This window comes from Mus caroli, unplaced genomic scaffold (assembly GCF_978045245.1).
Source record: "Mus caroli unplaced genomic scaffold, Mus_caroli_1 scaffold_5, whole genome shotgun sequence".
Taxonomy (NCBI): Eukaryota; Metazoa; Chordata; class Mammalia; order Rodentia; family Muridae; genus Mus; species Mus caroli.
The window spans coordinates 21,189,496-21,204,589 of record NW_028227260.1 but is presented as its reverse complement, the minus strand read 5'-3'; the positions used below and the strand labels follow the sequence as shown (position 1 = coordinate 21,204,589).

At 40.2% G+C, this 15,094-nt stretch overlaps 1 protein-coding gene across 2 annotated transcripts in view; it reads left to right on the top strand.

The window, feature by feature from the left end:
- The window catches only part of Fam120c (family with sequence similarity 120 member C), a 123,963-nt gene that overhangs the window by 17,895 nt on the left and 90,974 nt on the right, over positions 1-15,094 (top strand). The window contains exon 1 of one of the 2 annotated variants that reach the window (XM_029473215.2): positions 14,068-14,182. The exons of the other annotated variant lie outside the window; for it this stretch is intronic. Coding sequence (XP_029329075.1) covers positions 14,135-14,182 — 48 coding nt within the window. The 5' untranslated portion in view covers positions 14,068-14,134. Of the gene's footprint in view, positions 1-14,067; positions 14,183-15,094 lie in introns of those variants that run through there. 2 annotated transcript variants of the gene reach the window in all.

Here is a 15,094-nt window from a genome sequence, read left to right as displayed (position 1 = left end):
CTTCTTTCCTGCCTCCTCCCTTCATTGTTTGATTACTCTGATGAAGCAAGCTGCCATGTGAGCACGTGTACCCTGTGGTGAGGCTCACATGATAACAAACATGGGGCAGCCTGCAACATCACCAAGTGAGGAACAGCAGCCTTCAACCCAACAGTCTGCAAGAAGCTGGATCCTGCCAACACTTTGGGTATGGTCTTAGAAGTGGATAGTTCCCATTAAGCCTTGATGACTTGATTGTAGCTTGACAATGCAGATGCTATTGAAATAATAAATGTAATTTGAAGTCAATGAGTTTTGGGGTTAATTTGTCATATGGAAATGGATAATTCCATTATTAGTTTTTGTGTTTATACGTTTAAAATAATAGTGTTGATGATGACTTGAAATAGTATACTCATATCAATGTAAAGTTAAAAAAATTATGCAAGAAGAGTCACATACTTAAGATATGTTGATATATCTCCATGGTATAGTATTTGTTAGCTTTGGCAAAGTCTTTAGTTCTTTCTTCAGAATTACAAAATTAAATAAGTAGAACTGGGCATGGTAGCTTACATCTGCACTCCCACCACTTTGGACACTGAAAAAGAGGATTGCTGTGAATATGAGGCCAACCTGGCATGAGACTCTGTCTCAATAAGCCAAAAAGCACAAAACGTAAAGCTCAGTAAAGCACAAAGAGAAGATCATATACTTAAATAAGAAAACTGATGTTTTGTGTGTGAAACTGATCAATTTTCCCATGTATGCAAATTAAATGGGGCTGCTGAAAGACTACAATTTAAGAAACCATTTAAAAATAAACCACTGTAGGAGGGACAGCCAGTGCTGCAAAGCACTTTGAAAACTGGCTTGGAATTCAAATAATCTGTGTTTTAATACAGACAGGATTAAGTGATGCATCCCCAGAAAGCAATAATTTATTAAGGGAAAATACCTAGGGGCCTCCAGTAAGCAGTGGTTTTGTTAAATAATTTCTGTTGAGTACAATTATACCATAAACAAGTATTTGTGAAGATAGAAAACTACTGTTGTTTCGTATATGTTAAAGATGGTGGTTAAACATTTATGGGACAAATAGTGCCCAGATGTTCAGTTCTTTGTGAAGCTTTACAAAGCAACCACAGAAGATAATAAATACTACCCACACAGATGTACATTTAGTTTCATTTTAGCAAGTGTATCCTGCAGTGTGGTCCAGACCTACAGCAGTGCACCATCTGGAATCTTGTTAGGCAAAATTTCAGACTCTGAGACTGAGGGCGACTTCTGACCCAGCAGCTAGTGAAGACCATCTACCCAATAACTTGTAAAGCACTGAGTCCTACCAAGAATCTCGAGAGTGTGGCTGGAACCAGACTTACTAAGTCAGAAAAGAAAGGGGAGGGGAGATACATTTCAGCCATGTAACCAGCTGATGAAGATTCATGATACTGTTGTATTTAGATACAACCAATATGTTAAGAATCTTGATGTATCAGGTGAGCACTCTGGAGAGGCAGGCAATCTCTGTGAGTTTGAGGCCAGCCTGGTCAACAGTGAATTCCATGACAGCCAAAGCTACACAGAGAAAACCCTATCTCGAAAAGAAAACAGAAAAAGAACAATAAAGAATTTCAATGTAAACTCTGCTGTGGTGGCAAGTGCTTGTAATCTCAGCATTGGTGGACAAAGGCAGGAGGATTGTTGGCAATTTGAGGGTAGCCTGGGCTAAACAGCAAGGGCAGAATCATTCAGGGCTATATAGGAAAAGCCCGTGTCATGAGGATCAACAATATCAACTAACTACTACCCCCCCCCCGCCGCCCCCAGAACTGTGTCTCTAGTTGCATATGTAGCAGAGGATGGCTTAGGCGGCCATCAATGGGAGAAGAGGACCTTGGTCTTGCGAAGATCATATGCCCCAATACAGGGGAATGCCAGGGCCAGGAAGTGGGAGTAGGTGGGTTGGGGAGCAGGGCAGGGGGAGGGTATAGGTGACTTTCAGGATAGCATTTGAAATGTAAATGAAGAAAATATCTAATAAAATAAATAAAGAAAGGAAAGGGGGAAGGAAAGAAAGCAAGAAAATTGAAGCCTGTCAGTTAAATCTAGAAGTACCTGAAATAATACCTGAATTTTGTGTGTTGGAAAAACCTGTCAAGTGTGGTGGTGCATATCTTCAATCCTGGCACTAAGGAGACAGGAGCAGGCAGAAACAAACACCTGCTCCCATGGGACTGGAGTTAACTGATGGTTGTGAGCTATCTGTAGAGAACTAGGACTCAAACCTAGGTCCTCTAAAAGAGCAGCCAGTGGTCTTAACTGTTGAGCCATTTCTAGCCGGTGTACCTCACGTTATAATATAAAAAACATTAAGACCTGAAGACCTTCGCAGTTAAGAGCATCAGGCTTCTCATTCTAAGGAGAGTGTCTTTTGTTTTTTGTTTTTTAAAATGTAACAGTTGAAATTGTCTGAGGTTTTTGTTGTTGGGTTTTGTTTGTTTGTTTTTGAGACAGGGTCTCGGGGTCTCGCTATGTAGCTCTGTCTCTCCTAGAACTCACTCTGTAGACTAGGCTAGCTTCAAACTCCCAGAGATCCATCAGCTTGCCTCTGCCTCCCAAATGCTGGGATTAAAAATGTGTGCCACTACATCAGCTTTTCTAGATTTTTGTTTTTGTTTTTTTGGTTTTTTTTCTGAGGCAAAGTGTAACTGTAGACCAGGCTGGCCTTGAACTCATAGATCCACCTGCCTGTTTCCTGAATGCTCAGATTAAATACATGCACCACCAAGCCTGGCAATTGTCTGTTTTTTAAACATTATTATAGCTTTGTGTGTGTGTGTGTGTGTGTGTGTGTGTGTGTGTGTGTGTGTGTGTGTGTGTGTATGAGTGTGCAGGTGCCTATGGAAGGCAAAAGAAGGCATTGAACCCTAGCAGCTGGAGTTACAGGTGTTTGTGAGCCACTGACATGGGTGCAGAGATTTGAACTCTGCTCCTCAAGACTGAGCAGCAAGCATGTTAGCAATCAAGCCATCTCTCCAGCTCCAGTTGTCTTTTATTTTTAACAAATTTTCACTTTTGATTTATGTGTATGTATGTTTTATCTGCATGTATGTATGCTACATGTGTACCTTCTGTTGAAGTAGGCCAGAAGAGGTCATTGGATCTCTTGGAACTGAAGTTATGGAAAGCTATAAGCTACCATGTGGGTGCTGACAATCAAACCCAAGTCCTCTACAATACCATCAGGTCCCTAAAACCACTGAGCAGTCGTCTCCATCCTCACTTGTCTGTTTTAAAACTCAAGTGTTTAACCCATGAACCCCAGTTTAACCTGTAAACCCCAGTATGTTTGTTGCTCTATGTATTTTTAACACCCAGAAAACACAATTTGCAAATGATATTTCTGGAAATTGACTTTTTTTTACTCAATTTATTCATTCATGTTAGCTAGGTGTCTTCCGTAAGCATTTATAGCCCCTAGTTCAAGAACCCTTAGACCAGTGGTTCTCAGCCTTCCTAATGCTGTGATCCTTTAATACCATAAAATTGTTTTTGTTGTACTTCATAACTGTAATTTTGCTACTGTTATGAATCATCAGGTAAATATCTAATATCTAATATGCAGGACGTCCGATATGTGTCCCCTATGAAAGGGTTGTTCGGCCCCCAAAGGGGTCTTGACCTACAGGTTGAGGACCAGTGCCTTAGAATATCTTATTTCAACTCCCCTTTCCCATTCTGTGTCTTAAGTCTTTCCTCTAAGATGGAAGGTTTTAATATTGGAGAAAGTGGTATACAACAAGGTCAGAAAATTGTATTTTCTTTGGTGTTACTTTAAATAATTTATTATACTGTTTTCATAGTCCTGTCTGAAGATACAAATGACTGTAATAATTATGCCACAGACAGGCTCACAGCCTAGTTATACTTTATTGCCTGATTTTTATTATATTGATAAAAAATGGATGTTTCCCAGTTACTTATATTAGAGAGATAATATACTTGGTATGAAAGAAAATAGTCTTAAAATAAGAATTCAAGTTCTGCCCTGTAACTAGCTATGTGATTTGGGCCAAGTTAATAAAAAGTTTCAAGCTTCATTTGCCCCTGTTTAAGGGAAGGACGGGGGATTAATGACATAACTGTCATTTCAACAGGATTAGAAGGATAAACAGATGACCCTTTCACTATATAGCCCAGGCTGACCTTGAGCTTGTTCCTTAGCCTCCTGAGTGCTGCACTTAGGAGCACATGCTATTGTGCCCAGCTTAAATATGTCTTCAATTGGGAAGTCCCGAGTCCCACCTAAATATCAGTCTCAACAATATCAGCTCTCTAAGAGCAGAGATTTTGGTTCGATGCTGTATCCACCAAATGCAGATCTATTCCAGATGCACTACTTGATTGTTGACTCAAGCTCTTGAAGTTTAAGTATAATAATAGAATACACATTTCAATAGATTATCAAAGTTTAGAGTAAGTAGTCACTTGAGAGTCTTTAGTGAAGTTAATGAGAGCATCAGGCTCATACCTGTTAGTTTCTTGGCCTTCCCATGGGTTATAAAGAAATTCAGACACTTTTGAAGTTCCTTTTGGAAACATCATACAATATCTGTAGCCATCTGCCCCATAGCATTGTGTGCTACTTCTCTTACTCTTGAATGGATAAGGATCCTGGAGGAAAGGCAAAACAAAAACACCTTTAAAAGAATATACCTTCATTCCCAACACAAAACAGAATCTACTATCTTAGAATGCCTTCTCATTGACAGTGATAGCAGGTAAGGCCAGTATTTTGTCACTGCTTTGAAACATTTTCATGGTGTGTTCCTTGGTCATGGGCAGAACGACTTGTCTACCAAACCCACAAAACATACATTCAGTCTAAAGCACTCTTACTGACGACTGTGTTGTTATCATAGTTGGCATCTTATTTATGAATTGCCCAGTCCTCATCTGGATCAACCATCATTGCTAACATCTAAGGAAGCATATGTGACATAATATTAGTGTGTTTTCATCTTTTTCTCTCCCCCATTCCTTCCTGTTCTTCCTTTCCTCTTCTTTCTCTTATTCATTTGTTAGTTTGTTCAGTCATGGAATCTCATTGTGTAGCCCTGGCACCCTGGAACTCACTGTGTAGACCAGTCTGTCCTTGAACTCACAAAGATCTTCCTGTTTCAACTTTCTGGGTGCTGGGATTAAAGACAGTAACAACCATGCTGGGCCTCACCTCCTAAATGTAGCAGCTGAAATCTCAAGAGAGGGTCTTGATCATTCCAAAGGGCAGGTTGGCATCCTAGTTTCTTTGCATGTTAGATTTAGCAGTAGAATTCTTTCCAGGTGAGGGATTGCAGATGCTTGAAGCCGTATCTGTAATCTCAATGAGGGATTTTAGGACCAGATCAATATTCTGTTAGTATGAATCATTACATCTGCAAACATTTTGAACATTATGATCATTTACAAGTATAAATGGAGATGTAACTCTGTTGTGAAGTAATTATAGAGTATGCACGCGCGCGCGTGTGCGCGCGCACACACACACACACACTCAGACACTCTCCAAATAGAACGTCTGTATTTCTGGCCTGTGGCTGCATGGGGAATTTGTCCAAATCATGCAGCTCTGACTTCACAGATTCTTGTCTTTTACTCACACACAAACAAAACAACAACAACAACAAACCCACATCCTGATTGACACACTTTGGTTAGCAAGAACAGTAGCAAGAAGCAAAACTACAGAAGCCAAAAAGCAAGGTTAGTACATTTAGGGACCTCCTGGATCCTAGAACTATAGACTAGGTCTGTGTTCCCATTTTGGCAGGTGATAGGGTCTTTGTGCTAGATTGTAAGATCAGAATGGTGCTTCTGAAATGGTGTAAGTTGTGCCAAGCTCTCAGGGCCTGTTACAGCTCTAGCTGACAATGTTCTGGTCTTCCATACAGTAAACTAATATTCATTTAATGATGACTGAATAGTGCTATTGCTCATTTTTATAAATTTCACAAAAGTTCCAAAACACATAAAGCACAGCTTCTCCCAGGCCCATGTTTTAAGAACTAAATGAATGAATGAAAAAGGAACTTCAAACCTCCAGGCCAACGTCATCTGGTAAATTCATGGTCAGTTCAACAGTACTTCTCCTTGCCCTGATGCTAGATTATTTGCAGCTGTATATCTGAACGTCTGATGGAAGAGCTGGAGAGGATTCGTCAACTGTAAATACCGGAGGATGCCTTAGGAGAATATCAGTCATTTGTCTAGCCTCTTTAGGAGCTGTTGTATTTCTGATGGTTTTTAAGAGGGATTTAATCTTGGATTGAACTTGAAATTCTCATAGGTTTTCTCCATCCATTTATTTCCAAGGCTGAGGGAGCCTCTCAGGTAGTAATGTTGCTGCTATGTGATCTCCATTGTTTTGGGCCTGAGAGAAAGGGGGAAGTGGGGCAAGACCATGAGGCACAGACATGGACAGAAGTGACAGGGTGATGCCTTATTGTCTATTGTTTCTAATGTATGCTATTATTTGTGTGTGTGTGTGTGTGTTTGGTGTGTGTGTACGTACACATGCTTGTGGGCACACATGCAATGGTGCAAGTGTGGATGTTAGAGGACAGCTTTTTGGAGATGATCGTCTCCTTCCACCTCTTTGTGGGTTCCAGAGATGGATCTCAGCTTACCAGGTTTGCAGAGCAAGCACCTGTACCTGCTGAGCCATGTTGCTGAACCTCATCCCTTGTTTGTTTGTTTGTTGATGTTGTTTTGCTATTTGTTTGTTTGCTACATTGTAAGTATTACCTTGGGGTTCCTGTTCAAAACAAAGTCCCAGCCAGCTGCACTGACCTCTTCAGGGGATAGATAGGTCCAGGAGATGAGGAGAAGTTACTTTTCATTGACCCCCTCCTATATTGTTTGGCTTTCTCCTGTATTCTCATTTGGCCTTACACTTTATCTATTTACTTATTTCTGTTATACTAGGGTGGGACCTAGGGTTCTTCACATGATAGGCAAATGCTGTACCATGTAGGTGCCCGCTCAGCCCTTTTCTTTCATCCTTCCTTTCTTCTTTCTTCCCTCCTTTCCTTCTTGTCTTTCTCTCCCCTCCCTCCCTCCCTCCCTCCCTCCCTCCCTCCCTCCCTCCCTCCCTCCCTCCCTTTCTTTATTTGATATAGCATCCTACTCTGTGCACCCTCCCTCCCTCCCTCCCTCCCTCCCTCCCTCCCTCCCTCCCTCCCTCCCTTTCTTTATTTGATATAGCATCCCACTCTGTGCAGCAAGCTGGTTGGGAATTTACTCAGCAGTCATAGCAATCCACCTTTCTCAGCCTCCCGAGTGCTGGGAGTACAGCTATGAGTTGCCAGGCCTAGTTCCCCAGCCTACCTCTTACTTTTGATTTATTATTTGTTTGTGTATTGAGACATAGTCTCACTGTGTATCCCTGGCTGGCCTAGAACTTAGTATATAGCTCAAACTTGCCTTGAATTCACAGAGGGCCACCTGTCTGTGCCAGCTGAGCACCAGGACTAAAGTGCACCACCATGCCCAGCTTTGTTTTGTTATTTTATTTTATTTTATTTTTTTTTTTTTTGTTTTTCCAGACAGGGTTTCTCTGTATAGCCCTGGCTGTCCTGGAACTCACTTTGTAGACCAGGCTGGCCTCGAACTCAGAAATCCGCCTGCCTCTGCCTCTCAAGTGCTGGGATTAAAGGCGTGCACCACCATGCCCAGCTGTTTTGTTTTGTTTTATTTTTGAGAATACTTGCAAAGTTGTCCAGGCTGGCTTTGAACTTATACTATAGCCTAAGGAGAACTTTTAACAACCTCAAGCTTTAGCCTCTACAATAGTTAGGATTATAGGCCCATACTAGCAAGTACAGTGTGTGTGTGTGTGTGTGTGTGTGTGTGTGTGTGTGTGTGTAAAACATTGTCATTATGTAATTTCTATATGTACATCTGTGTGTGTGTATATATATATATATACACATATACATATATATACATATATATATACACACATATATATACTTTTATCATCTCCACACTCCCTCTGTTTTCTCTGTCCCCACTTTTCTTTCCACTGTCCCCTTTTCTATCCCCCAAATAATCCCTCTTCTACTTTTATGCCTTTGTGTTTTTCTTAATGTGGCCTATTTCATTTGATATGATTCTATTTTCACCCAATTTCTACAAATGACATGGTTTTGTTCTTTATGGGTGGATAATTCTCCACTGCTTGTGTGTGTGTGTGTGTGTGTGTGTGTGTGTGTGTGCATGCATCAATGGGTATTTCTTTACCCATTCTTTCATTGATGGTCATCTTGGCTAATTCCATAACTTGCCAGTTACCAACAATGCTAGGAAAAAAATGGCTCTGCCCATATTTCAGCTCTGGCAACTTTTATTACTTCTGATATAGCTGAATCCTATAATAGTCCAATTTTTAGTTTTTTTAAGGTCCTCTATACTGTTATCCAAAGTGCCTGCACTAATTTACATGCCTACTTACTCTGTATAAAGGTTCCTTTTTTCTCATATCCTCACCAACATTTCTTGTTTATTTTCTTAATGATAATTATTCTAACTGGGGTGATACGGATTCTTCATATAGTTTTGATTTGTATTTTCCAGATGGAAATAAGTGTTCAAGTAAGTAGAAAATTGGAACTTCAGTGCAGTATTGGTAAGATTGTCAAATAATATGACCACTATGGAAAACACTGTGGAGATTCCTCAGAAATTAAAAATGAAGCGACCTTAATCTACTTCCTGGCATACATCTTAAAAATTGAAAGCAAGAGCTCAAATATTTTTATACCTATGACCAAAGCAGCATTATTAATGGTAGCAAAGAGATTGAAACTATCCAGAAGTCTCTCATCAATGGCTGAATAGTTAAATAAATGCAGTGTATGTTTGCAGTGGGAATGTTCTCCAAGTTAAAAAAGGAAAGAAATCCCATCGTATGCTATAACATGGATAAGCTTAGAGGACATCATGCTAAGAGAAATAGGCTAGTCACTGTAAAATTCCATTTATGTATGGTATGTAAAGTTGGCAAATGAATAGAACCAGAAAATAAAGCTGAAGGGAGAAAGGGGGAGTTGTTTGGCTCTGGAGTTTTAGTTTTCATGATAAAATGTTGTGGATATCTTTTGTACAACAATGTGATTATCATTAACACATCTAAATGATATATTTGAAAATTGCTAAGATGGAAAAGTGTGATTTTTTCACAAGTAAAATAAAATATAAAAATGGAGTGTTAGTAGATGAGACATGTTTGATTTAATATTGATAATTAAATTGCTAATGACCTGGGTTTGATTCCCAGCATGCCCATGTCAGCTCACAACCATGCAGACTCAGAGGATCCAACCTCTCTTCTGTTATCTGTGTTGAGTCCTTGCACATGGTACACAGGCATGCATGTAGACAAGACACTCATATGTATAAATAAAGGGTTTTTTTTCCATAATGAGAAATTAGCCACCATCATACTAATCTGTCTTCTGGATGTAGCTCTGTGGTCTTTGCTGCCCTCAAATTTGCGATGCTATTGTCCTTATGTCCACATGCTAAATTACAGACTAGAGCCCTCCATACCTAGCTGGAAAAATATTCTCCCCTGTGGAAGGCAAGTACCATAAATTCTAGCCCAAGCCCTTGCCATAGTGCTGATTTTTGATGGTCTTATTATGCTGTCCATGTTAACCACTAACTTGCTCTATAGCCCAAGGAGGTCTTGAACTTGTGATCCTCCTGCCTCAGCTCCTATCTAAATGGTATTACAGATCTATGCCACCAGGGCCAGGTAAAAGAATTTCTTGAAGTGAGGTTTAAGGAGCTCTGTGAATACAGCTAAATTTGAATCCAGGCTCTACTTTAAAAAATAAAATTTCATAGATCATAAAATTTGCCATTTTGAAGTGTGTGGTTGGTACATTCACAGTTATGTAACTATTATTATTGTTTAATTCTAGATCACTTTTATAACCTCTAAAGGAAACCCAGCACCCATTTGCAGCCACTGTTAACCCTTTTCACCAGTTCCAGTCAATCTTTTTATTTTTTTCCAGCTCAATACGTTTATCTATTCAGGGAATTTCATATACTATTTGGCTTTTGTGTCTGACTTGTTTCCCTTGCACAATGTTTTATTCCTTCTTGTGGGGGTTGTTGTTTTGATATTTGGAGACAGCATCTCAATACCTTGCCCAGGCTCACCTCAAGCTCATGACCCTGCTACATCTTCCTGACACTAGAATTGCAGATGTGTACTGCCACACTTGCCTTAGCATGTTTTAAAGATCCCTTTACATTGTAGCATCCACACTTTATTCCATTTTGTGGCTGAATGATAGTCCCTTGTATAGTTTTATACCACCATACCACATTTTTATTATTTATTCATTGTTGGACACTTAAGGTGTTCTTTGTTTATGACTATTTTGCATAATTCTGTTATGGCTATTCATGTATCTTTCTGATACAGTCATAGATTTTCCAATCTTTTTTCATAATTTATTTTTATTCACTTTACATCCCATTCCCAGCCCCCTTCCTCCTCTCCTCCCAGTCCTGCTCTTACAACCCTGCCCCACCATTATTCCCTCATCTTCTCAGAGAAGGGAACCTGAGCATCTTTCAAGGCCCTATTTTAATTCTTTTGAGTTATGTCTTGCAATAAATTTACTAGATCATGAGGTAATTGTTTAGTCATTTGAGGACCTCTTAGACTCTTTTTCATAGTGGCTGCACCAGCTTACATTTCTTGTCTGTCTGTCTGTTGCTATTGTTTGTTTCTTCTGATTAATTTTAATTTCTTTTGAGATAAGGTATCACGTAGCCCAGGCTGGCGTCAAACTTAGTATGTAGCTGAGGATGTCCTTTAACTCCAGATTATCCTGCATCTTACCCCTACATGCCTAGAATATAGGTGTTTATGGTTGACTTCTGTTTTGTCTTATTACATAGTCTAGGTTGGCCTTGAACTCATGATTCTCCTACTCTTGAGTACTAGTATTACAAGTATGTGCTACAACGCCCAGCTTGGGGATTCCAGTTTGTCTACTTTCTTGCCAACACTCATTTTTCAGATTACAGTTATCCTAGTGGGAGCTAACTCACTTCTCATTATGATTTTGATTGGCAGAAAGTAGGTGTCTGTGGGTTTCCAACCCCAGTTGGATCATCTGCAGTACAACCTTTACAGCTAAGGCTCAGGGAGCACGATGGAAAAGGGGGCAGAAAGATGGTAAGATCCAGATGACCAGGATACCTGCTATTAGAGTATCTTTCTCAACATGACAGAGAAGTTGCACTTGTGAGACCTCAACAATGTGGTTTTGTAAACAGGACCTGAATAATGGCAACACCAATCAACATGTCAGTGTGGATGGGTAAAGTTTCACAGGGCCCTGCCTTAGATGAAGAGCAGCAAGTAACTAATAGGTACCGAGAAAGGGAGACTCAGTCTTCTCCAGAGATGAGGTTATAGTTTTTCTAAACCCAAATAGTATGCCCTAAACACATATACAGACGGTGATACTAAATATTCTTAAAAGGTGTGAGAGACAGAGGGAAAAGGAAAGAGGGAGGTGGGGGCATAGTATATAGAGAATTTGGGACTGTCAACTATTTCATGTGCTCCATTGGAGATCTCAGAACACAGTCCAACAAACAAGGGTTACTGTAATAAGCTGAGTTCAGTGCACTGCCTTTAGAGGCAGGTGGATTTCTCTGTTTGAGGCCAGCCTGGTCTACAAAGTAAGTTCCAGAACACCCAGGGCTCACAGAAAATCCCTGTCTTGGAAAAAAATGATACCAACCCAGCCACAAAACCTTTGGGCTACAATTTTTCCTGCCTGTAGTGTGTTCTAGGACAGGAGCCTAGCATAATTTTTATCAGAGACTTCATCCAGCAGCTGATGAGAACAGATGCAGAGTACCACAGCCAAACATTAGGAGGAGCTTGGGGAGTCCTGCACAGGAGGGGAAGGAAGGATCAGAGGGACTAGAGCAATCAGGGACACCACAAGAACACGGGCCACATAGTCAACTTGACCCTGGGACTAAAGTGGGATCACAGATATCATGGGTCTTACTTAGGTCCTCTGCATAGGCATTATGGTTGTATAGTTTGGTGTTCTTGTGGGATTCCTGACAGTGAGAGCCGGGGCTGTCTCTGACTGCTTCTCCTGCTTGTGGGATTCTTTCCCTGCTACTGGGTTGCCTCCTTCAGCCTTGACATGAGAATATGTGCCTGGCCTTATTGTAGCTTGTTATGTTGTATTTAGTTGTTGTCGCTGGGAGGCCTGCTCTTTTCTGAGGGGAGGTGGATCTCAGGGAAAGCAAAGATGGGTTTAGAAGAGACTAGGGGGGAAGGGTGGAGGGAAAATTGCAGTTGGTATGTAATAAATGAGAGAATAATAAAAAATTCACATTGATAAAGGTGACTAAGTAAAATAGAAATTTCTCTTGAAGTATTTGTAGAGGTTTGGAAACATAATATAAAAGGAATAAGTTATGTGAATTTTATGACATAAAATTCTGCTTCATTGTAAAATATAATTATTTTGAAATAAAAGGTTGCTATAATAATGTCTCATGATGTTATTTAAAGTTTAGTATGTAAGAGATAGATAGGTTTGAAACAGGGCCTAGAGCATAGTACATAATTAATAATTAATATCGCTTTGCTACCTGAGATGTACTCTGGGCATGCATCTGCTTTAGGAGTCAGATGTTGAGCTAATGGTGCTTGGTGGTAGGCCTTTCTAAGTATTCTATGCCACTTGTTTCTTATGCATAGACCTTAGAAACAAAGAAGTAAGATAGAACTTGGAGTGGGCTGGAGAAATAGCTCAATAGTGAACACTGTCTACTCTTTCAAGAAACCCTGCTTTGAGTCCCATAACCCATATCGTGGCCAACAACCATCTGTTTGGGGCATCTACTGCCCTCTTTTGGCCTCCAACTGTTACAAACACAATTTTTGGACAGATAGACATGGCAAGCAAAAGACTCATGTACATAAAATAAGAATAAAAAAAATGATAGAATATGTGGTTTTTGAAAATTGGTGATGATGGGTTTTCAGTTTGATTCTATGCCTATCTGATCTGTCTTAGTCTTGTAAGACCGAAGACGCTGTGTGTATGTGGGGGTGGAGATGAGTAAAGAAAGGTGCTTGCCACTAAACCTAATCATCGCTGATTTGAGTCTCTTCGACTCAGTGAGTGGAAAGAGAAGAACTCCTGCAAGTTGTCATAGAACCTCTACACACATGCTGAAGGATGTCCACCCCAAATAAATACATTAATGAAAGTAAGTGATAGAAAATGTAGGAAAAATGAAGACAGGAGAATCACCAAGGAGTTTGTCTAAGAAGAAGCAGGCCTATGGAAATAGCTGGAACATTACAGAAGGCACTAAGGTATTTTAGGCAGAGAAACTATGTGTCCAAGCTCAGGGGTGCAAGAGTCATCTTGGAAACAGGTTGGCATGGAGTCTTGGGGCATTGTGAGAAAGACTTGTGAGATTTTTTTTATTTTGATATTTTCCTTTATTCTACTCCAGAATACGTAGTGAAAATGTCCCATGCTTGGAAGCTTGAGTCTTTTGTTGTAATCCTGGTTCTGTTGCAAGTTAGGTAGGTAGTCCTGCCTCAGCATGCATCCTCTCTAGATCTTAGTTGTCTATGAAGTAAAGAGAGTAAGTGGATTAATTTAGTAGTTCCTAAGGTGGAAAGTATATTGAAAATACAAGTGTTTGGATAATAGGAATTGTTATAGTACACCAGAGTTGAAGGATATTAAGAAGTTGATTTATTTGTTTGCTTTTTTCAAGACAGGGTTTCTCTGTGTAGTGCTGGCTATCTTGGAACTCACTTGTAGCCCAGGCTGGCCTGTCTCTGTCTCCCTTCTGAGTGCTGTCATTACAGGTATATGCCACTGCTGTTGCTGCTGCTGCTGCTGTCACTGCCGCTGCCGCTGCTGCCACCACCACCACTGGGCTGAATGTTTCTGGTTTTGTTTTTAACTCTCTTAAGTGATTGTCATTTATATTCCTAGAGTTCGAGGATCCACCAGATTAAAGATCATTAGTACTGCCATATCTGATTGTGCAGAAAATCCCAACTCTGATGCCTACTTGGACAACTAGTGAGACCCTGTCTCAAAAAATTTTAAAGGTCTGTCATTCACAAAGCTCCGCATTCAATCCATACTACCACATACACACAGAAAGTCTATAGTTATTCACCTGGTAAGATGATGTGAAACTACAGCCCTAGTTACTCAGGAAACAGACAAGAAGATCACTTGAGCCAATGACTCAGCCTTGGCAAGATAGTAATATACCTTTCCTCCCTGTCCTTACCCCCAATAATCACAAGTCCTTGGCTTTCTGCGGTTAAAATCACTTGGGCTATGGTATAATCATCTTCAACCAGGCTGAAAGTTGTGCCATAGAGTAAGAATGTTAGTGACAGTATAACCCAGGTTGCTGTTTTCTAGGTCTTTGGCTCTGAGCATGACACCTCTATTTTCCAAGTCTGAATTTCTTCATCTATATGATTGAATTTATAATGCCTGTCTAAATAGAAGAAAATCAATAAGGAAGACCAACGGGTGGATACTTCATTCCTCTTTAGAATAGGGAACAAAATACACCAAATAGAACATGTGTAGCAAGGGTACTTAATAGTTTATCTCTAGCTCCATAAAAAAAAATAGTGCTGTTAGGAGGGTGCTTGTTGCAGCAGTGGTACATATTCTGGATTTAGTTCAGCTTAAGTTGTATCTTGTGTCACTCATAGGACTTTGAGGTTAGCCAACCTTTTACAACTTAGCTTCTCTCTTTTTAAAATGGAGTAAGGTTTTTGACCCTCGTCAATTAGAAACAACCTCTGTGGGTTCCCTCTGGGGAACCCTGCTAGAAACTTTCCTTTTGGAAGTATCCTCTCCTTCCTAAAAGATGGGGGTGGAGGAGGAACACCAAACACTGTGAAAGGGAGGTGGTGGTATGTTGGACCTTGGTATAGTTTCTTTCACTTACTTTGAGCAGTTAACAACTGTTTGTAACTCCAGTTCCAGGGCATCCA